We start from the raw sequence: 25,811 nt of genomic DNA, 5'->3' as shown, positions 1-25,811 counted from the left end.
ATGGCCTCATGGATATTCCTTTGTGTAATGAGGAATATCATCTCTTGGAAGACTCATTACACTGAGCTACAGACTGACAACTTCAATTTGACAGGTGTGAGAGAAAATGCAAAAATTGAGAAAACTGAGAAACAGGCTGTATTGAAGTATCTGCTTTAAAAGGGTATATCACCAAAGTAAATACACAAAGATATAAAAAGCATGCTTGGTGATGCATTATGCATGGTTATGGCTGACTGATGTGTTCCAATTCAGCATATCACGGACATTATTGGGATTAGTTTTGGGTCAGTAAAGTCCTTCTGAACTGACACAAGATGGGTGCCCAGAATGTTGCCATCAGATCAGGAGCTGACTCAACTGAACATATTGAGGGACCTTTTCGACCAGTTACCAGCAGAATCCTGATAAATTTTGGATGCAATTTGTAACCCAGGAAGAGACTTGGATCCATCAATTTGATCCAGAGTAAAATAACTGCAAACAGTGGAAACATTTGGCCCCAGTTGGCAAAGTCATGGCTTTGATTTTTTTGACAGTCATTTGATCTCTTATTTCCAAGAAATTAACAGCATGAAATGCCAAATAACTCATATTCAAATAGACAAGACATGTCAACTGACAATGACTCTGTAGGTTCCAGGGCTGCTGGAAATATTGCTTGACACAAAGGGAAGAGTGTTTTGTCACTCTGAATCTTAATGAGTCCGTTGAGTAGAGCACACCTTGACACAATTCAAATTGACTCTGAATATCCAGGTCATGAAAGATGATTTTCCCACCACTGACAAAAAGGGGTGATTTTTGTCATTACATTTAATGTGTATGGAGAAAAGTGCATTGTCTTTAACTGGTAACTGCCTGCAAAGAAGATCTCTTCCTTTGTGAGATGTGCAGCTGCTTAGGCCTTGCTTCCTGCAGTTCTGATTCCAGGCACCTTGATTGAAACTATGGAGAGTACTCCTGAGGTACCTGGATGTGCTCAATAAGTGACTACATTGCGATCAAATTGGGTTGATTATGATGTGTGTTTCCCAGTTAGCATTTGTCATTGTGAAGAGAGCCTTGGACCAAAATCATCTAGATGGATGGCTCCATCACCTGAACCAGCATGTCCTGCAATGTCATCCCAACGGCGGGTTCCCATTTTGCTGGACGCTATTGTTGTGGGGCGTGATAATCCCTTAACAATGGGGGATTAAATAGTCTGTTTCCTAGTATGTTCACTTTTGATCTAACATAGAAACAAAATGGGTAAATTGCATTGTATGCTTTATTGCATAAATTATAGCTAAATTATTGCATCAATAAGGAATCATACATATCAATCATTATAGTACATTGTACATTAATTGTTACTTTTTTATTTGTATGACTGTATCAGTTACCTGGGTCACCAACCAGGTCAGTAACTTTATCATGGTACTGTTCAGGGAAAGAATTGTTCACCCATTCTCACAAAGAATGTACAATTGCAGTTTGGAAACTTAAAAAATAAAAGTCCAAGCTTTCACAATGAAATGATGTTTTATTCATAAAACAAACATTGAAAAAAAGGTATATGATGTTTTGGCACTCAAGCTTTACACATAACAAAATTATGAACTATTTATGCCACTAACCCATAAAGCGGGATCGAATCCACGTGACGGCCATATATCTATAAAATAATGTAAATGTGAAGTTATTGCAATTCTGTTGTCCTGTTTATCATTATGTCTTTGTAGTTGACCTTCATGTAATTAATTGTTCACAATTAAAGTATGCCAGTCTTGTTTAACAATAATGTAGCTGACCTTTAAACATAAAAGTGATTTTTAGATGTGTTTTTTTCAACAAAACCTGTTAATGTTTTCTACATGCCTAAATATTCAGGAAAACAAAGACAATATATAATTGTATCTATCTATATTTTCATCAACAAAGAATAACATGTTAGAAAATCTAGATGACAAATACTTATTCAGTCACGTAGATTACATAATATTTTTCAAACAAATTTACGATGGAGCTTCCAGACTTGTAGCAATGACTCAATTATGTAATCATTTCTAATTGTTACTGTCTTCATAAGAAAAATACTGAAGTTTCAAAGTGAAAACCTTTTAAAAATAACAAAATCTAACAATATCAAGGAAACTCTTCCTGATTTTTAACTTGAATTAAGAATATTCAATAAAATCAAACTACATCGTGGTGTTTAAATGACATGGATGAAATAATTTGTTCATACATTCAGCAAATATTTTGTACCTCGATAGTTAAACTAACACTAACAGTTGAAATGATAAATTGTAATCTACGTTACCTTCATGAATCTTGTGATTTCAGCAAGACTTACAAGGATAGACTAAGTATTACTCTTCAAAGTAAACTGTCATCATTACATTTGCCACCTAGGATTTGTAAATGTCCACCAACAAACACATAATTACACAGATTACGTCAAAAATCTGATTTTCACAGAAAATATGTAAGCTATATTACCACTAGTAACAAGCATCAAACATTCTGAAAACTGTATATACTGAATAACTATTGGGAAATTATTTATCTGGAGAGAAAACTTGATCAACAAATCCATTGATTCCTTTTAAATCATGTGAATTTTGGTGTCAATGGCCTTCAAAACATTAGTATTGTTTATTCAAACATATCATCACTGCCATGCATGCACCATGACACTAAAATCCTTAAAAAAGCAAGTGATTTATATTTCAGAAATGCTAGATTTTGTGTAAATTCTACCTATTAAATCTTCCAAAAGAAAAATATAAACATATTTTCACCTTTTTCATACAGAAATTCAGTAAAAACGTGCACTGTTTTGTCCTGTCTGGAATAAAACCTGTTTTGACTGGAAACAAGTGGTAAACAAGGGGAACAACTGCTTATTGGTAGAAATTATCCAGCTGATGCCTTCTCTTGTGTTGGCATGAGCTGTAACTTAATTTTCCTCCCTTTTTGATTTCAAGATGTCACATAGCTTACATCACGTAGCTTACATCACGATCTATAAAACACCCTCAACACATGCGCGATACACTTACAATCTTGTTTCCCACTTTGACAAGCAGACAGCCCTTAGGCAACATGAACATAATCCCTGTACCATCATCAGGAGACCAGTTTTTATGTATCGGCAGTAACGTAGCTTACAAGCTTAACTCAACTCTTAAAAATGGTACTATTTTCATGATATTAAGTGCTCATACATATTACAAGATGCCTGTTACCAACCACCACTTTTGCTCACCAAAGTGTGTATTCGTGATGTCTTATGAACAATTATTTTGTTTTTACATCTCAAAATGATAGTTGCTGTTTAAAACAGAAATCAAGTAACATACATTACCTGAAAACTGGCGACACGTTATTATCAAGCATAAATTTGTTATTAAATAAGATAGCTCTGTGAAATTTGGCACTATAGTGCATGATATATCAGATATACTGAAAAACCAAGAATAATGATTGATATTAAAGGCAACAATCACATTATACTAAAATGTTGCTATTATGACCAATGCTACAAAAATATGGTTTGGAAAGCAGCCAAAATGTCAGTGTAATATCTTGCCCAATACCATTCCTAACATTTACCTTCTCTGTCACGTTTATTCAATGCAAAATATACGGCGAGCGGCTAAGCAATAGGTTAAATGTGAAATTGTACATTCTTCGTGAGAACGGGTGGTTACTGAGAGGGTTGGCTTTAAGCACAGCTAGTCGATCTTCAAGGGCTCTGTACCTCCTCTTTCTGGGTCACTTGGCACTACCTGCCTGGAGTTTGGAAATGGTTATTTCTATGGTTCATTGTTCTTTCTTGATGATGTCTATGAAGGTAAAAATGTTCGGATGGCTTGCTGAATAAGAGCCTCTCATCAACTGAAATTCATTGGAGCCCTCTTTGACACCGATCTGGGAAGTTTAAGCATGTTTTAATTTTCCAGAACTCACCAAGATAATATAAACGAGTATACATGTTGCATTCCTATGACGAAAAGTCAACGGAACGGGGGATTTATGTACAAATATGTTGTACAAGGACGTTCCAAAAAGGATGGTTCACCTTTTGAGTATTGGGAAACTGTACACTACCTGAAGAGACTTCACTTGGCACACACGGACCCAAATCGTGCATTCCATTATCCAATGGAACTGGGGATTTATGTACGTTCCAAAATGGATGGTTCACCTTTTGAGTATTGTGAAACGGTACACTACTTGAAGAGACTTCACTTGGCAAAAACGGACATTCTTATCCAATCTTACCATGATCCGAAGAAAATCCAATTTTGGATTCATATGTTTACAAAACAAATGAATAAACAAACTTCATTAAAGATGAAAACGAATACATCTTGGGCGCAGGACCCACTCGATCTTGTCGTGACCTGCAGTCCGTTTGACTCCAAATGAGAACGATGAAATACAATATTAATCGAAATCCAGAAAAGTGTATGAAACATCAATACGGTACTTGACCATTAATACCCTGTACCCAACAAAATCTGAATTTTGTTTATTTTAAGACCCATGACGGATGAAGTTCTTTAAGAAACTATCATGTAATTTTGTATAGAAATGTGTACATGACACGTAGGGGGGGACAAACCATGGAAGGCACAGTGCAAGCACGCATGCACTGCACGTTCTGTGGTAGGGGAAATGACAGAGCGTTAGAGGGGCCGTCTCATGATAATTTCAGTCGCAATCTGACTCGCTCATGCCATAGATCTCGTCGTCGGAACTGATGGTGCCTGAACCGACTGCAACTATTATAAGTTGGACTGTTGCTGGCCGTAGTCCATCTCGTGACCAATAACGTGGCTCTATCTCGTCAACGACTGTGGCTCCTTACAGTCACCAACGACTGTGACTCCTTACAGTCACCACTGGGTACCCACTGACTGCTGGCTGTGTGTGACGCATTTACCCATGTCTCATTTAAGAAGACGGGCTCATATCCTTCTTCACGTTTCTGCTTGATGGTACGAAGGTAATGATTTCGGAGACGAACAACAACACAGCCCTATTTTCTCCAGTTATCTTTTTGTATTTATAACCAAATGTATGCAACAGCTGCCAAAATTTGTACTTTGTAACATGTAAATCATGGTCAGTTTCAAGGTGTTTCTTCAAAATTCTTAGGGACACATACTTATTTTCTGAGTGCAGTTTAACAATTGCACGTCTGACTTGATCCCTCTGAAAACTGTCTAATTTATCAACCTTGCGTGGTTTTGACATGTTCCCTACCTCCTTGGCCTGACTATTTGTATCTCGTCGACTAACAACATTTTTAAGTTTCTGAATGGACATACCAAGAGCTTTTGAAGCTCATTTCAAGAATTTATTAATTGCATAAAAAGGCTTTGCTCTTTCTGCTTCACTTCTAAAGAAATCATACACATTCAACATCAACTGTTTAACATCTGCTGAGTAGCACAACTTGTCAATGAATGAACACGGTCACTGTGTCCCACAGGCAGACCGTGCTTGCGCTGTTCCTTCCACGGTTTGTCCCCCTACGTGTCATGTACACATTTCTATACAAAATTACATGATAGTTTCTTAAAGAACTTCATCCGTCATGGGTCTTAGAATAAACAAAATTCAGATTTTGTCGGGTACAGGGTATTAATGGTCAAGTACCGTATTGATGTTTCATACACTTTTCTGGATTTCGAGTTATTTTGCAATTCATCGTTCTCATTTGGAGTCAAACGGACTGTACTTAGTCTGAAACTATGAGTTTCAGCTGATCATACATATCATGCTCATGTCACAGACAGATATTTATCATCAATCCCAAGGGCTTTCCACGGAGAGTTAATGTTCTTTCTTTACTCAAGGATCACATTGATGCCGTTCTCAAAGATTCTGGTCTGCACTTTACATTCTGTGCGGAGAGTGTACACCTTTGCCACCAACCTGCCTCTGTATTTTTTCAGAACAACAGGGAGATCTCGTTACTTTTCTATCCCTCAACATTGCCGAGTTTGAGTAACTAGCTTGCCACACATCCTGTCTGTTTGCCATATGTACAAATTTCACAACTATAGGTTTAGGACAGTTTTTTGTACGGCCATTTGTAGTGTAGCGTGATAGCTGGTGATTGTTTACAACATCCAAGGCGGAAGTAAACCCCATGTTCGAGAAAAGTTTCTGACATGCTACATCTTGCTGTTCACTGACATAGACATGCAAGTTTTGTTTTCGGGAATACATTTCTGGTATAAGTAGTTTATTTTCCATTTCTTTTCTGACATCAGCGAACTCCTGTCTCATATTTTCAATTTCATTTCTGTTACATGCGATATGCTCAGTGTTCATCTCGACATTTTGTACTAAGTTATCAGCCACATCATGAAGTTTCACTATTTCCTCATTTATTTCTTCGGTTTTCAGTATGAAGAGTTCTTATGTTTGCATTCTTAAAGCTTCTTTTATGAAAGTTTTCATGTCATTTTTTTTTCGCATACCCAGTATCTTGTTTTCTGTGTTGTCGTTTTCTGCTACATATATCGTATTTTCATTTGTTTTTTGTAGGTATTCCTCCATTCTGCCTGCTGATGCTGTTTCAGATGTATCTGTTTTACTTTTTCCGGTTACTTTTCGTGTTGCTGGCATTGTATTTTGTTAGGATTGTGGCAGATTGAGGGAGCTGGTAAAATGTAGCTTCCTGTTGCACTACCAGTTCAAATGGAAGTCTTTTTTCTTTTTTTCTTTTTTAGTGTCCTCATAGCAAATAATAGGTGAAGTAATGAAGCTTAAGCATGTTTTTACTTTCCAGAACTCACCAAGATGATATCAACGAGTATACATGTTGCATTCCTATGACGAAAGGTCAACGGAACGGGGGATTTATGTACAAATATGTTGTACAAGGACGTTCCAAAAAGGATGGTTCACCTTTTGAGTATTGGGAAACTGTACACTACCTGAAGAGACTTCACTTGGCACACACGGACCCAAATCGTGCATTCCATTATCCAACACTGAAAAGAAAAGATCTGTGTAAGTAAATAATTATTATTTTGCTGTGGTAATGATATATTGTTTTGCAACTTAGGCAAACTGTTATGATTTTGAACTTGAATTATTAATTATTTATCCTTTGTCCACCAATGTTTCTGAAAATCACACAGCAAATGTTTTCACTGTTTCCTTTAGAGATGTTTACATTGTTACAAAAGAATGTAAATGTGCATTTTTTATGAATGGAAGTATTTGCCAGACAAAATATTCATGTCAGAACTGCTGTCATTCGTGTAAAATTGTAACCCTTGTAAATGAAACCAAGTTAGGTGTATGATGAAAATAATATACAAAACATTGTTGAAATGTCTGTTATGAAATAGGAATATTTCTACAGAAATAAGTCAAATAAAAGCTGGAGATTACATATAATTTAATCCATTTCTACTATGACATTAAAGAATGCTTGATTCTGATTGGTAAAAATGAGGTATCAGATTTCCATTTGATACCTCTAAATGAATTAAGCCCTTACACACACAAAATGTGCATATGAATACATCTATAGCCTTCCTATCCATCCATAAGAAAATGATTTCTGATAATCCATAAGATGTTTATATGTTCAATATTGAAACATTGGTGGATGTTTTTGGCCATGATAACTTCTTAGACCCTGACTGGATTGATGTTGAGATGACAACATGTAATGAAGCCATATGTTTCAACACAAGCGATTATGTTTATAAAACTTTTAGGGATATATTCCATAATTTTCTCATTGAAACAAATGATAATACAATATCATTAGAAAAGTGTGTAAAAAATACTGTATTCATGACATTCATCCAAAATTTGAGCATACATTCAACAAGTGGCAGGACCAAGAGTTTGTTCGTGCAAACAATATCTTTCTGGGGATGTTTAGAAAATAAAATTAAAATGGGGTTGGACGCAGTGACTAAATCAAACAGTTGAAAGTTAATGTGACCTCACCCGCAATTCTTTCTGTCTCAAGGTCATGACTCAAACGAAAATGGACCCGTGAAGATCCGGGGTAGAATAGGTCTTCAGCAACCCATTCTTGTTGTAAAGGGCGACTATGCTTGTCATAAGAGGCGACAAGCGGGATCGGGTGGTCAGGCTGGCTGATTTGATTGATGCATGTCATCGTATCCCAATTGTGTGGATTGATGCTCATGATGTCTATCACGGGATTGATTCTCTGGTTTTTTATTCAGGGTTCAGGATACATTGTACACGATATAATGCATATTAATACATTAACTGTTTGCACATCCTTTGTAATGTGAGATTGATATTACTAGTGATAATAAATGATTTAATACATAATATATATGTATCACATGATGGAATCCCCTTTTTTTATCATAAAAACAACAGCCATTCACACTTCTCATACAAACACCATTTACATGCTTTCACACAGGGACGCCACAAGCACTGTCATACACACACACACATCATATTCTCAAAGAGAGATCTCAAATCTCAAATCAGGGGTTTCAATTGAATGATACGGAAATGTAGACACTAACACATGGGCATACCATAATATAGGCATGAACACATACATATATATACACACACATACATACACATGAACACATACATATACATATCCTAAAATTCAAAAAGGTTATGGTACATCATCCAGTCTTTGTTAAATTCCAAACCTCTGTTTGTGGACAAACAAAATCTTTTCTCTATCTTATAGCGATGTTTGAGTTCATTCTTTAAGAACTGTATATTCAGTAGTATATTTTGAACTCTACATCTGTAGATAAAGTATTTTGTGAACAGGATGATAAAATCAAACACTTTATCAGTAATAAGATTTTTTTAAAGCCAAAAATAACAATTCTGCTGAAAGATTTAGATTATGAATGTGTCCACATTTGTCATTTATCCAGCTCATAAACTGTTTCCAAAAATTCTGTACAATATCACACTCCCACAAGAGATGGACGATCGTCTCTCTATCATCACTGCAAAAAGTACATCGATCACTGTCCACATTCTTGATATAAAATAGAAATGAGTTGGTTGTAAGTATCCTATGAGTTATCCTGAACTGAAACCACCGAAGCTTTGTATCTTTGGTTATTTTGAAAGGTTTTATAAAAATGGATTTCCAGTTTAATTCACCAAAAATGGCTTCATGCAATTTATCAATAGCATAGAGACTGTCAACAACTAAATTAAGGAAGAGATTTTATGGATGTCAACATCTTTATTTTGACGAAACACAACGTTTTGGAGTATATGCTTACTCCTTCATCAGGTGAATGAATGCTATGAGGCAGAGAGCATATATATGTACAGCTATTGTAATTTGACTATTGTGTGTCAATATGTTGTTTTCTGAAAAGTATATATGCCTTCATGATGCAAGTTGAACAAAATATTCTGACACAAACTGAGCATGAAGGAACCTGACCAAAAACCAAAATTCATAGTTATAAGTGGTAATGCATTATCATGTCACTGCTTGACCTAGCCTTGACATAAAATTTAGAACCATAGTCACAGTCATTGTGTTACCGGTAGTTACTCACTCACAGTGATGCCATTATTGAGATGGCAGTGGAAGTACATGTGACTGCCCTAAAGTGTAGCATACCATAGCACATCTTAAAAATTCATCCCCGAAAAAAATAGATATATATATAAAATGTGTAGTACACCTTAGAAATTGCCAGAAACTTTGAGTTTTTTCAGAAAAGGTTACACGCCTACAAGGTTTTGGTTGAAAATGTCAACATGAGGGTTGAGGGAAGAGACCGTTGGCCAACCCAACCCATAAAATGACTCATCGTAGCAGGGGAAGTTATATGAGAAAGTTTTCCTAACAAAATCAAGGATTGAGGTTGAGGGGATCAAGATCTTTTTGTGGAACATTAATGGGAAAACTGCAGACAGCTACCTTTGTAATATTATAAACAAACATGATATGATTCTAATATCTGAAACATGGTCAAATGAACATACAGATATTGATATTGATGATTATGTAGCGGCCATAAAATTTCTGAGTTCCCAGATTCAAACCACAGACTTTCTGATCTGAGGTCGGACGCCTTGTCCTTGATCAAAGAGGTTAACCCCATCAGCAAGCTGACAAGGTAAAGATGTCATCTGTGTAATGACTCCATGCCCTGCTACAGTTACGTAACATTTCCTGTTCATTGGAAATATAAAAGTGGAAGCGAAAAGGGATTCCAGGAGTTTACTTGCAGACTTTGCAGAATCTGTGTCACACGGTGTGACCTGCATTGCATATGATCTTTCCTTTAGATAAGTTAGCATTTAATTTGAAAAGAGATTTCTTATTGATTGTTTATATTGTGCCATCTAATGTGAATAGATGTTCTGAGATGTGAATACTGGACTATTGTTTGATTATACCGCTCAATACAAAGAACTTTATTTTTGCTATTGTGACTAAAACTATTGAAATTCCAAGAAATCAGATTACATTCAAAATGAGACCTACACAGATGATGAACAGTTGCCTGTTCCTGATAATTATCTGTTTGACGACATTGACTCTGTAAATGAGTCCATGGCCTATCATTGACATTCCTTTAAGAGGACATCAAAAGACACTGTTGTTATTGAAAATGTAAGATTTTCCAGGTGAGAATAATAAATGGACAGGTTGGTTTAGTTGAGGGGATTGATGAATTCACATTTTGTGGTAGGAATGGTCAGCATCAAATTGACTATGCCATTACAACTGTTGATGTTGATATATAAACTGTGTTGTGATTGGGGACTACGCTTTCTGGTACAAGTTAGATATGTCAGGGATCAGTTCAACATTTCTCAGTTTATTCTGTAATATGTATTCAGATGTAAAGTCATGTATCTGACTTGCTGATAATAGTTTTACAGACTTTTTAACTAACAGGGTTGGTTAAGGCAAAAATTTGTCCCCACTTCTTTCTGCTTAATTTTTATATCCCAGTTTACGAAGTAAATCAGGGGTATATAGCGTTCCGTCCGTCCGAGCTTTTGTATGGCTCATAACTTTGTAACCATGTACCCTAGCTTCACCAAACTTGCTACACACATTTACCACAATGAGTACTTGTGCCTTTTGCTAGTTTGAAGATTCTGAACTTTTTAATTTTTGTCGTTTCCATGGAAAAGTTAAGAAACTTAGACTTTTAGGGTAGGTGTTTTGTACGGCCTATATCTTTTTAACTATGCACCCTAGCTTCACCAAACTTTCTAGACACATTAACCACTATAAGTACTTGTGCCTTTTGCTAGTTTGAAGATTCTGAATTTTTAAAATTTTTGCCGTTTCCATGGTAACATTAGAAATTTAAACTTTCTTTGTATGGCCCATATCTTTTTAACTATGCACCCTAGCTTCTCCAAACGTGCTACACCCATTTACCACAATGAGTACTTGTGCCTTTTGCTAGTTTAAACATTCTGAATTTTTTCATTTTTGCTGTTTCCATGGACACGTTAAGAAACATCAAGAATGTATGTTGTGCTAAGCATTGATTATCCTACACTACATTGAAATATATTTGCAAAAACATGTGTTCATTTCATACAGAATGAATGCATCCTCATGGGGTTACAAAATGCAGTTAATATACAAAATATATAAATATTCAAACAACTCAATTAGTACTAATTGGGCCTTGGCACAAATACAGCGTATCAAAGGTTTTTATGTCTTTTTACACGTAAAAGTGTGTAAAAATATGAACAAAACAGACTATTGTGAAACTGAGCATAACCAGGTGTTAGTAGATCAAGGTGAATGTCCAAGACCTATGACACCTTGACGACAGGTGAAAACAGGTGCTTGAAACCCACGTGCATGTAATTTGTCAGTGGTTAGTGATTTGTGAGTGGCATTGTGGGATAGTGAATCATCGTCAAAAATATCAGAACGTAAAAGTAACATATTCCCTTCTCAAACAACAACTTACATGTCATTATTATTATGTACATAAACATAGCCGTTATTTTTATTGTTGTTTTGATAACTATTTTCCAGGCTAATTTGCATAATGCCTATAGCCTGTTTCTGCCATGTCAATTTGGACTTAGTTTTATTTTTGAATGTTGAAAGTGCCTTCCAATTATCTCCTGTAAAGCACATGTTGTATTGAGCACTGAGATAAAACAAGCAAATCCAGACTAGTACTTTTCCAGTTGTTTTGTTATTTCGTATTTACATCTACGTAATGCTTTGTGTCGATTATTAAATCCAGCAAAACAGTGTTTTTTTCATTTCCATGAGTACTTTAGGGAGATGATGGCAGGGTTAGAGAATGGACTTGATCTGCTGTACTGCTATTTTTTCAACTAGACATAATCAAGCATGTGATTGGTTGAAATTGAAGGTCAGGGTAATTAAACAAGTGCATATAATTATTTTCTTATCAAGTTAGCATGAGACTTTGTTTTAGAGATGACTTGCATTATACAGGAGAAGTGATGTCACTGCAAGCGGACGTGCTTATAACTTTGTTATAATGGTAGCTATTACCACAGGTCTTTCTGTTTAAAAGATCTTTTGCATTGGGCATATTGTTATGTGTCGATTACCAAATTGAAACAACAAATTAACCCCAAAATCTGTACGTGAAAGAATGTAGTGTGAAACCAACACACTCAGTAAATTGTATACAATTAACAATTGTATAACAAAATGACTAGGTTTACCAATCAATACAATCTACTGCACAGTAATTACAATAACAGTACACAATGGAATGGCAATACAAGTACAATGAAGATACAATATATATAAGGACAGTGGTGATAGCAAGAGTGAGCGATGAAATGTTAACCTAGCAGCAAATTAGCAGTGGTCAAGTTCTGAGGGAGGCCTGGACTGAATTCAGGGTGAAAAGTGATCTTCACACAAAGTTGGTCTTGATGTAATGTCAGATGAAATGTGTTTGTCATGTGTTTGCCTCCTTGCATAGTCCAAACTCTGATGTTCCATTGGCTACAGGAAGTTTTGTTTCAAAGTTGTACTGCAATGGGCATGTGTTTTCTCTTTATAAAATGGAAGTGCATATAACTTTGTTATAAAAGTAGCTAGAGGCATCTAAGCACCATCTGTTTCGAAGTGGCATTGCATTGGACATACACTACTACCCAGAATTTTTTTCCTGTTACATGCGTTGCAAACACATTGTACATGCATGTGATATTGGTGCTCCACTACTTGCACACTGGTTGAGCACGGTTTGAGCATTTGTATGCAACTTGTGGCAAATGACTGTGTCATGTGTGTTACATGGCTCCAGGTGGTTTAAAGCAACCATTCCTATCTGGCCCAGCAAAACCTATTTTGTACCCAAACTAAGAAAATCCACTAGCCTTCTTTCAACCTGTGTACCTCAGCATCAAACAAGTCTAAAGATAATGCCCTTAAATAGTTTCAGACCTACTCCCCTAAATCACCTTGTTATACCCCCGACAAAATGGCGGAGGGTATATTGTTATACCAAGGTTCCGTCCGTCGGAAAACTTTGTCCGCGCGATTTCTCTTAAACTATTCGGGGGATTCATCTCAAACTTAGTAATATAATCTGTGTCATATGGAGGGGTGCAGTCAAAAGAAAAAAAATGGGTTTTTTTTATTTTCCATTTTTTTATGAATTTTTCAAACTCTAATGTCTGTCTGAAAACTTTGTCCGCTTGATTTCTCTTAACTATTCAGTGGATTCATCTCAAACTTAGTACATATAATCTGTGTCATATGGAGGGGTGCAGTCAAAAGAACAAAGTTGTTTTAATTAATTTTCCATTTTTTTATGAGTTTTCAAACCCTAACCCTATCCTAGCTTTTTAATTTGTAACTACTGACACACTAGGCGGGTCGGGGGTATTAGTGAGCCATGCTCACTTTTGCACATGTTGTTAAACTATATTGCGTTTGCACATTTGTCTTGACTGAAAAGTTCTGCTTCTTTGTGTACCAACTGCCTATATTTTCACATATTGTTATCAAGTTATTGATCAGCCCAACCTACGGTGTCACCTCTACGAAGACGACATGCAGCTCATGAATATCTGTGAGCCAAAACTTTCTCATGCAGAGACAGCTACCATAAATACCAGTATGTGCTGCATAGAGATAAATAGCTGGATGTTGCACAACAAACTACAGCTAAATGAGTGAATTCCCTGCAAGATGGTCGCAGCCTGGACTTCATTCTCTACAAATTTGAAATTCTCTGATTGGCTTATTGTCTTCTGGAAAGGATTTAGGTGTGGTATGTCCTCTGATGACAGCAACACAGAACCTGTTAATGTCCCCCCTGTATGTTGTAAGTGAACTGAACTCGCCAAGGAATTGAATTTTCACCCCAATACCACTCAACTTTGTTGTTGCTTTTTCCAACTTTGGAACAATGTTCAGTTCTTGTACTTTACTCATTGATCACTGTAATATGGGCACCATTGTCAATCTTCAGAAAAACAGGGATGTCTTGAATCTTTGCTTTTGCCTACCATGGTTCCTCTGAATCATCAGTCCTCAGCTCCAAGGAACAAATAAGTATCAGTCTGTGCTTGCTCTGGGACAGTGCCAACCTCATATACAAACTTACTATTGCAAGTGGTCTCAAATGTCCTATTTTCTTACTCTTATTGCATTTTCCCCCTGACAAATCAACATCTGCTACCAGTGTGGTGACGAGCACAACATCCACATTGTTTGCCATTGGTAGGTTGCATCAATGAATAGCCGTTAAAATGGTAACCACTCTTGCCACCAAATCCAGGATTGCTGTGGAAATCCGAATTATTCCTTCCATGAGTGGCCAATAATGTTGGCTTAGAGCAACTTCTTTGTTCCTCCAAATCTTTCCCACTGATTTTCTGGTCCTTAATCTATAATTCGATCAATTCAAGCTGTCTAGCTGTTTGTTTTGCATCTTCAAGTGTGAGTTTAGGTTTAAGCTGCATTTTCTCTGACACTTCCTTATCGAGAATGACAATAACTAGTTCATATAGCTTTCTTATAAAATACTCCACAGATTCACATTGTTTCTGCAAGAAACAGGAATGTTCGTGATTGATATTCCGCTTTGAATGGAATGTGCATCAAACTTTTTGCCAAGAATATCATCTGGTTAAGTCTGGTTCTCATCAGCTTCCCATGTAAAAAGGTCAGAACAGTGTCTGCTTCCTTATCCATGGTATATATTCATGATGAGGTCTGTTCATCCTAGGACTCTTTGTTGAGTTTAGTGGCGATATGAAATTGCGAAAACCGCTGTTAGCTTTCAGGCCATTCTGGCAGCTTTGTGAAATAAACATACTCTGTTGGGTGAAATACTTATTGTTGACAGTCCACTTCTGACACCATGTCATATAACGAGGCCGTTCTCTCCATTCAACCAACTTTATTCTTGAAAAAATTGCATGGCTTGACATTCATTTAGTGGTCATGCCCACATGCTAAACCCCCACATCCCATTATTGTAGGCAGGGAGTGTAATGTTAGTTGTTTGTCTCACAATTCATGTTTCATGATTGATAACAACAGAATTGAAGTAATTTTAATATTCAATGATACCACATGCATCATAGTATTCATACATGTAGGGCACCATGTTATTATAACCAAAATGAGGCTCCTTGCTATTTGTCATGTGATGAGCTAAATATGGGATGGATTAAAATCATTACCGGTGGCATAACTCCTGAATGGAAATAAATTTGCCAATACACGACACATCCTTCCCTAAATGACTGGTCCCTCAGCATATCTTTATCCCTGACATAAATTAATGCTATTTAATATCTAATATTTAAGTGATCAAGTAAGTTGACACTGGAAATGCTTTGTGGTATGTATTTAATTTCTTGAGACTCCTAGAAAAAGTAGTGAGGACACTGCTTATGTTATTTCAAGTACTTACTATCACTTTTCTAGTTGTCATCCAAAGTGTTCTCACAAAGAATGTCCCATGAAATGTTCCTAAAATCATGACACTATACAATGCCATTTTGTCACTAGGATAGTCATCATATAGCTGGAAGGTGTCTAGCCGGGAGAGCCACATTTCAGAAATGGCTATTGCCGGTAAAGCCACATTTTCAGCTGAGTGCATTTCGCCTATTCTAGCGGGTAATTAATTAATCCGACTACCGATACCTTTATATGAGTGTCCCACATTTAAATTACTAAGCGCGGTACTCCCAGACTGAGGGAGGCGACCAGTTCCTACACCGTGTTAGTGACGACATCATCATCTTCACTACAGACAAGAACATTGAACATTTGTGTACTGCAGACATTGTATTTTGTGATGGTACATTTTATGCCTGTCCCAAGTTGTTTGATCAGATTTATTGTTTACATGCTGAGGTGTTTGGCCATATGTTTCCATTAGTTTACTGTTTGTTGTCCATTCGAACAAAAGTTATGTCAACATGTTTCAGTACCTATGCGATTTTGCTAGTAGGGGAGGTCTAGAGTTTGCCCCACTTACAATTCAGTTGGACTTTGAACGTGCAGCTCACAATGCCGTGACTGAGGTATTTCCTGGGACATTAGTTAGAGGGTGTTTCTTTCACTTCACCCAGTGTATCTGGAGGAGGGTGCAGAAAGAAGGTCTGGCGTTGGACTATAAGGAAGATGAGGAGGTGAAGAAGCTGGTGACAAGAGTTGCTGCCCTCCCTCTAGTACCTCGTGACAAAGTGGATGATGTGTGGCTTGATGCCATTGCTGACTCTCCTGTTGGCCCTAAAGTGACTGCCTTCATGGACTACGTGACAACCTGTTGGGTTCAAGGACGGGCCTTCATGCCAGAGATTTGGAACCATTTCGAAAACCAAGGCCACCGTACCAACAATCACCTGGAAGGGTTGCACAACAAGATAAAGAAACTTGCCAAGAAGTGCCACCCAAACATCTACGAAGTAGTGAAGCTATTTCAGCGAGAGCAGTCACTCAAAGAGGTTGCAGTCCTGAGACTCTCACACCACTGATCAGAACCTTCACGAAGAAAGAAGTACAAGGCAATCGATGCACGTATTGCGTCCCTCAAGATCCAGCTCCTGAACCCACACCTGAGTGAGATGGAATATGCTGACCACGTGGGCGACCTCCTTCATCTGCATTATGATATTCATATGCTATTGATATTCATCAATGTTAAGTCTTGATGAATATGTTATCCTTGTTGAATAGAAAATGAGAAAAAAAGATTTGTTTTGTTATATACGGTAACCTGTTAGAATCACAAAGCATGTTTTGACAGCATAGCCGCAAGAGCCACATTATACAATCACGCAACCATAACCATTGCCGCGAGAGCCACATCAATTTGGGCTATCTATTTTCGAAATGTGGCTTTGCCGGCCTGTAACCAGCTGGAAGATTGGTGAGTGGAGCGTTAAACAACAAACAAACAAACAAAACAGAAGCTTCTGTGTCTCTGGTATTCAGGATCAAGTAAAGGGCCCTGATCCCATGTACAGGAAATTAATTTCACTGAAGAACTCTTCATATAGACATCTGTATCTGATCCTAGAAACAAGCAAATACAAATAACTTTCATAGTTGTTTCTTCTTTATAGCACCATGGCATCAGTATGATGGATTTGTATATCCAAAGATGTCAGAAGGTTTCTGGAAGCGGTGGGTGTCAAAAGCAATTGGTGGCGGTTTACAAGACAGAATACGTCAAGATGTTGTCAAAGCAGGAGAGTTATTTCTGCCTTCAGCTGGAGAAATTATATCACAATTGAGACAGATGAAGCCAGGAGAGTCCAGTTTTGTTGAAACATACTTAGATAGGATCAGCATGGTGTTATCAGGACTATCCATTCAAATGGTAGACAAGGACATGCAGCTATTAGACAGAGGTCTACCCATGCAGGTAGGTCTGTCACATTTACAGTTTTATTTAAGATATTATCAATGGACTGAAATAATCTGCTTCGCAATAACTTAAATCATCACGAGGGCCGAAGGTTTCCAGGCAACAGGAATGCCATGGTGTCTGTTGTCTGTTCCAGGTGTATGTTTAGCACCATAATGACTCCCATTTCTTCATAGCATTATTATGAAATGTGTTTTTAGATTATTTTTTTTATATCATTAAGTACACTGAGTTGATACTTGGGGAGGATATGCATCCCTACAAAAAGGTTAAAATTTAATCTTGACATTTAAATTAAGAATTTAGTTGCTATACCATATTTTTGAAAAAAATGGGGGTATATAGTTATCAGCATGTCTGTCGGTCCTCCATCTGTTTTCCATTTCTAGAGCAGAACTCCAAAACCGTTGAATATTTCTTGTTGAAACTTGCTATACAGATCAGTCTAGTGATGAACTGGTGCCTTTTGATGATTTGGGTTATTGAAAAATACTGAACAGCATTATTGTTTTTTTTTCACTGAACTGAAGGTACACAATGAAAAAGAATAAAACGTGGGGTATAAGTAGCCCAATTCAATTTGCGAATTGCACCAATTTGGGGGATATGCCATCTCCTGATGACTCTTGTTTGTGTTAAATATGCACTTATATATAATATGAGGGTAAAAATGTATATGTATCTTCATGCTGGGGCACAGAAAATAATGTGGATAATGTCAAAAATCACTTTGTTTTGATTAAGGATTTGGAAACATATGAGAACTGATTGTATGATATGAATGTCTTCTCTACACAGTTGTAAAAAAAATTAAAAGCCAATTGTACTTTATACACAAGAAAGTATGGTAAAAACACTAAGAATGAAATGCAATCAGAAAATAGTATTTAACTATTTTAATTAGAACTTCTGATTCCTGTTATAGAACAGATTATACAGACCCATGTAAATGAGGATGCTTAAAAATATCAGAATTTGTTTTGAAACCATAATTTTTAAATTTAAAATAGCAACGGTCCAACCTGCTACCTCCTTTTATGTTCCTGACTCAATGTGAGCTGTGACAACTTGTGACAAGTTGAGAAGGATCGAGCTGTTTACAACTGAACACCCGAAACTAGCACATGATTGTAGTGATTGTTAGTTTAGAATATCAACATTTGTTCAGTCTGCAACACAAATGTGAATTGACACGATGGAATGTTATGGTTTAACACTATAAAAAACGTTTTCATTCCTTCATGTCAGAATGATGAGATCTAATTGGTCCATGTGATCTTGATAAAATACTGTGTTTCTCATCTTTGATGGGAATTATTTTCTCAGCGTGGAAATAAATCTCTCATACCCTGCAAGACAGGCTGCATGTGGATTTCTGAGAGGTAGAATAAATCCCTTATACCCGCTTCAGAGCAAAGAGCTGCATGCTTTTCCGAGTCAATGGAAGTCATGTGACATAGCGCAAGCTAAACTCAACTCAGTCAAACAGCAGTTTTCTGTCAATTTTGAATTTGTTTGAATTATTTTACAATGTCATTTTAAAACATGTCGGTAAGATACATTCATTGTAGCAGGATCACTCAAGGTACATGGGGTTTTATGTGTCCCTCGTAGATTATATACTATGAGCCAAATGCATAAAACCCATGTAACCCCCGTGATCCTGCTACAACTTAAAGTATATTGTTTGGGCCTTTCTACATGAAAAACCAATTGGAATCTTTCTGTCTGGGGTAACATCCTACCAATGAAATAGTGCAAACTCATTTATTTATTAGCCTTTGTGTTATTCCCCACAAGTCCTTAACTATTGCAGCATTCAGATGTTATAGTTTTCATACTGCCATGGACGTCAACATGTCGTCTGTGTAGTAATTAATTTGGGAGATATGTCTGCAGCACATTGACATCCTTTGACAGGTCTTACCAGGGATATATAATTATTATACATTCGTTCATACAAATAAATGAAGAAATAACATACAGAAAGAATAGACTATCATAATTGTTCCTTTCATATCCTTAATTGAAATATACATACATGTCATAGTTTGAAATAAGAGATCTATCCTCATTATTCTATCCCTAATAAAATGTGTCCATCATTTAGAAGTATGTGTTATCACAAGTATCAATTTATTGAATTTTCTTAACAACATTCTGATACTCATGCCCTGAAAATTGTAGTAAATTACCAAGATTTGTCCCAGCAAATAAGAAATCATTCTGGCTTCCCCAGAAGATGTGTTTGATGGATAAATAGATATGTTTGATATTTGTATCTTCTTGTTTGTAACATGTTGACTTGTTAGTTCCTCACAACCCATGCAGTATCCTGCTACACTGATTTTCACTTCACAATACTTTAAGGCAATTATTGTATTAATTGTTGTTCATTGATGATTGAGCAAATTTGATTTTCAGAAGTGTATATATTTTCTGTCATGACAAACATGCAAATGCATGACAATAGGATTACATGTACATGTTGCAAAATGCTATAATTTTTACGATTACAGAACCTTGAGTGTGTGCCTAATACTGATTTGATACGATATTGATTTATCTTATAGTATATTGATCAAATCATATATTGATTTTTTGGTGAATATTAGAACATGCTTTCATCAGTGACAAAACATTTCCCTTTTTTTCTGTTGTTACTTTGATGGAACATGTGATTACATTTTAAACACATATCTCATAATCAATAATATGTTTTTATTTTTTATTGTTCTCCATTTAAGATGTTCCAGAATATCATGGAATCCTTGATACACCATCTACAGAAGATTAAAGAGACACATGATGTTTCGCTTGTCCTGGGAATGTTTATTCTGTGTGCATTCAGTGAAAACAACATTCCTATCAAACCTGAAGGTTTGAACAAAACCTTTTTCGGCACACTGATGGTGAGGTCAGATAAACAAAGTTTGGAATCTTTGAAGACACACTTCCCAAAGAGATTTTCTCAGTATGTATTTATACTTATTCAAGTTGTATTTTAGGTGACTTTTGTGTTAATTTTTAGCTCAGCTTGTCTTCAAAGTGTGATAATGTCATGTTGGCCTTTATTTGTCAAGGAAGCTAGGATCTTCAACAGTCTCTAGCTCATACAGACCCTACAATATTCAAAATTCCCATGCAAGTTTGTCCAGTGTTGAATACTTTTTTGAAAATAAGTCAATTTGACACCCCATTTTTTTTATTTTAGAGACTATAAATGTTACACTAAGTCTCCACTCAATTAGAATTGGTTGAATAAAATCATCAGACATAAATGTATACAATAGAATTTGGACTAGTCAGTTCCTGGTTAAAGGGGGATAGCTGGGGACATCAAGCACACAACATCCGCATAAGATAATTTTGTTTAAAACACTGAAAATATTGATAACCGGTGGTTATGAAAATTAGATACAGCTTTCCAGAATAGTTTTCATAGTATTGTAGTGTATTTTGGAAATAATTATGCTTAAGTGAGCACTGTGATATCAGGGTAAAATGATGAATTCCTTAAGTTTGAAACGGATATACAGTTGTCCAAAAAAGGGAGCAAGATGATTTGATAAATTGGCAATGCCAACAAATTTCATTTGAATCAAACACTGTTTTCTTTGTCTGTTGTCTGAAGCACATGTAGCACATTATTGCCTAAGATTCTATGATGTACATCAATCTAACATATAGCACTGAACCTGTCTGTTTCAATGTCAGGTCCTAAACTGAAAATATTAAACAAACTGAAGCATAGCACCTCTTAAATGGGAATTGTGCTCCATGATATGGTGACCATTTTCAATCTAAGTCTAGACAATGTAATCTTAACATGTTTGCTCAAATTTGAGCTCTGTTGCCGCCGAAATTGATTTTCTCAACCACAGTTGTTAAAGATATCATACCTGATAAACCTCCTTTCATTGACTGGATGACATTGAAGTTCAAAGTCACTCCGTATGAACAAGGCCTAAAAAAAGTATCTTGTGTACACAATAACTTTAGTATTTATGTAGTTATGATTGGAATGATGTCCTACATTTCTTACATTTCCATGGAAATGGCCATACCTAGATAAGTATTGAAATATTCAGATAAGCAGTTGTGAGCTTCAATACTAATGTCTATTTTCTTTTTATAGGATACTTGCTGCAGCCGTTCTTAAACTAATTGGAGAAAACAGCTTAGTGAGGAGTGTTCAGAGTTCTACATATAGTGGATATACATATAGCAAGTCTTTGGCAGATTCATCATGGCTGTATTTTGTTTCTTTGTTGCATTTTCTGAGAGAAGATTCAAAACTTATCAGAAAATATTCAATAGAACACAACAATGATTTGTGGTGGGGTCTAAAAGACATTACAGAAGCCAAAGACAGACTGAAATTGAGTGATGAATGGACTGTGTAAGTATAATGTATAATTATTTGCACAATTCATGAGAAAAACATTTTATCAGGGAATAAAGTGACTATAAACATCTTCAGCAATAGCTATCATATATGGAGGTTGCCAGGGTCACTGTCAAAGATGTGTTCATTGTGTTTGTTCTTTGATTCAGAAAGTATCAACAGTGCATATACAGAGATTTCATATTTGTCTGTGACTAGAAATATATGTTTTCATATTATTTGCGAACATTGAAGGTCAAAGCAAATTGCTGTTTAGAATTAAGCACCTAGAAGGCTTTTTGACCCAGACAACTTAAGTATTAAAGCAGACTCATGTCAATAGAATGAGTTTGACTGTCCCTGCACTTCATTTTTATCCCCCGCAACATATTTTGCAGGGGATGTTAAAATGGACATTGTTCTCAGCAATCTCCTCAGAAATCACTGGACCAAAGAAGCTGAAACTCCCATGTCCTTGTTCCCCTCCACAACTGCAATGTTGGAAAATCTATTTATTGCCATTACTCAGTTGTTTACACTCCAAATGAAAAATATATTTTGTATGTGTGTAGCTGGTGATGGGGCTCAAGATATACAGTCAAACCCTGTTATCTTGAACCTAGTAGGACCATGTTATAACTTTGATATATCCAGACATTCAAGATAGCAAGGCATGGAAATCCAGATCAATAGCAATACAAATGTCATTAAATGTACATTTAGAATTCACAAAAAGTGTATGTGTAACTTTTTTGACATATCAGCACATCTGACATATTGCAAAAGTGTGATAATGCCATGTCCAAAGTTCATTTTAATTTAGTCTATCAACTTGAGTGTCTCTCTCATCTCAGGCTGATCTCAGAGATGCAAATTCGCACTTCTCAAATCTGTTAATCTGGCAAGTGCCAACATCGATATAGAGGTACAAAATTCTATAGTAAAGTTGCAGTTAGGACTGAGTCTGAGATAGCGCAATGTCTCCTTATCTCTGGTTTAAGATAGTGGGACAAATTCATATACATTTATATACTGAGGCGATTTGGACTGGAGATTAGGTTCGATATATATTGGCACATTCAAGATAACAGTATTCGTTTGATGTTCTGTTTTGGGGAAATTTAAAAATTTGACCTTGATTTCACCTTTGCACTTTGACCATACTGAAAGCAGAAACTTTTAATGCCCATTGCTCAGGTGATTTTTTTCGAAATGTAATGAAATTTGGTATATGCGTAGTTAGAAAGAGGGGTCAACACATATGTTCTGTCTTTGGTGATATTATCTTTAAATTTGACCATGCTCTACAAATTCATTTGCTCAGAAACCACTTGACCAATTGAAGTTGAAACTTGACATGATTGTTCCCACCAATGCTGACGCCTGAAATTGTTTAAGATGTTCAAATCCTATTTTCAATATGGCCACCACAACAGCTATATTGAAAAACATATTTATTGCCGCAGTGCAGCCATTTCTGCTAAAAATGTGGTGTAATGCTCTTTAATGCTCTAAAGTCATTTTTGGCTCTGTAAAGATCTTTTTCTCCAAAGTTGCTAGACTGAGGAAGCCAAACTGTTGACTACATTTCCAGTTGCCATGGGACTATTTTCTTAAGGTCTTATGCATGTAGAGGTTATATATTATTGAATATCTGTGGTTGACAAATGATGTCAGTCTCAGGATATCAGTGGAAGGTCCATGTGACCTACATTCAATGGGTAGCATTTTATACATTGAACTTCCCAAAGACATCATATTTCAGTAATATGCTTGATAGTGCTTGCAAACATTCTTGAAATACTTGCCACTGATATTAAAGGTCAAATTTATATTTATATAAATAGGATGAATTATTTGGTTCATTTTTAGGGTGTAGCTTTGAAGTGTAAAGGTTTTGAGTGATCTAGTACCCTTGTATACCATTAACTAGAAATAATAAAGCATGTGATAGACTGAATTTCAAGTTAAAGGACACCGAAATAGGGGCATGGGACCTTCTTGTTTATTGTTGCACTACATATGATATATGAGGTTGGTAGAACTTTCTTATCAATGTAACAAGAGGAATAAGACTTTCTGGTTCAAAATTGTATAGCATAGGGCATGTGCATTCCTATCCAGAATTGATGTCATTAGGCTTGATGGGATGGCTTTACAGTAGAAATGCATTTGGGTTCATTGTTATGTTAGCGTGGGACAAGGTTCTTTAATCAGGTATGAGGTTGTAGTAGACATGTATTTCACCAAACTGAAGGTAATGGTACCTCATAGGAAATGTGTGGTGGTATGTAATGAGTTTGGCGGTGAAGGGTCGACTAGGTTTTTGTGATAAGTTGCTAACACTTTCCTAGATTTTGATCAAACTTCACACAAACTCTTATTGCATGGGGCCTCCATTTGAGTATTATTTGGTTGACATCCATTCAAGGTCACAAACATCTTTCATTTATAAAGATACAGTTTTGTTATTAAATTATATATTAAATGTTGTACACTGATCAATCACATTAAAATCAGACCTTTATACAATGTAGTTCTTGCTACCGCTAAACAAAGATCTCAAGACATCCCATGACAGGTCATTTCAGAACAACCTTTTGTGAACTTCGACCAACCAATGAAATGATTAACAGTAGGTCTACATTAGCCAGTCAAAAAGCAGCCTTCATGAGAAATGTGACATGAGGTTCAAACTGACTTCCATTCCAGACAACACTTTGGAAAATATTTTGCCATGGTGGGATTATTTGAGGTCACAATGGGAAATGTTCAGGGGAAATGTAAGATGTTTCCGTAAAATACATTATTTTATGTCAATGTTAATTCCTGTTGTTAAGACTGGTATTCAATATATATATTTTAATTAGAATCGTTAAACCAAATGTGTTTATGTTTAAAATATGATGTAAATGTATAAATCAATATTGTTTGGTCTAGTGTCCATAAATATAGATTCCAACTGACAACAATATATATTTCTTAAAATATCACTGAATTTCTGTATTTGTGAAATGTTGAATTTTAGATTACTTTTCAGTGTTGAAACAGTATCAGTTTTAAACATTTTTCCAATACCGAAAGGCCAATTTTGAATCAATGTTGAAAACAATGTCTGATTTCAACATATTTTCAAATATCGAAAGGTAAATGTTGGAAACAATGTCACATTTCAACATTTAATCAAATATTGAAACGCCAATGTTGAAACAATGTCACATTTCAACATTTCTTCAAATATTGAAAGGCCAATGTTTAAACAATGTTGATACAATCTTTTTCAACAAAGCAACCTCAGATCAAGCAATTTCAACATTTAAACAATGCCATGTGCCTGCTGGGTTGTTAACAACAGTCAGTGTCTCTTTCTGGAATTCTTTGTCCTTTTGTCATGGTGTAATGTGTATGAAATGCAATGGGTTTTTTTTACAAAAACACCTTGAATTAAAGAAACTACAGGGTTAAATTCAAACTCTTTCTGTTATGGTTGCCTGATTTCTCTGTTGGAAATTCCAGGTGTTGACTGAAGTTTATAT

General features: G+C 36.0%; 1 protein-coding gene across 1 annotated transcript in view; it reads left to right on the top strand.

Moving 5' to 3' along the window:
• Nucleotides 1–25,811, top strand: part of LOC139473601 (E3 ubiquitin-protein ligase rnf213-alpha-like) — a 208,576-nt gene that overhangs the window by 36,788 nt on the left and 145,977 nt on the right. The window contains exons 6-9 of the mRNA XM_071256274.1: nucleotides 6,800–7,023; nucleotides 17,584–17,885; nucleotides 20,636–20,862; nucleotides 22,027–22,290. Coding sequence (XP_071112375.1) covers nucleotides 6,800–7,023; nucleotides 17,584–17,885; nucleotides 20,636–20,862; nucleotides 22,027–22,290 — 1,017 coding nt within the window. The remainder of the gene's footprint in view (nucleotides 1–6,799; nucleotides 7,024–17,583; nucleotides 17,886–20,635; nucleotides 20,863–22,026; nucleotides 22,291–25,811) is intronic.

Source organism: Haliotis cracherodii, unplaced genomic scaffold (assembly GCF_022045235.1).
Source record: "Haliotis cracherodii isolate W230 unplaced genomic scaffold, xgHalCrac1.p SCAF_3, whole genome shotgun sequence".
NCBI lineage: Eukaryota > Metazoa > Mollusca > Gastropoda > Lepetellida > Haliotidae > Haliotis > Haliotis cracherodii.
Note: the sequence above shows the minus strand (reverse complement) of the source record. Positions and strands in the feature narration are given on the sequence as shown.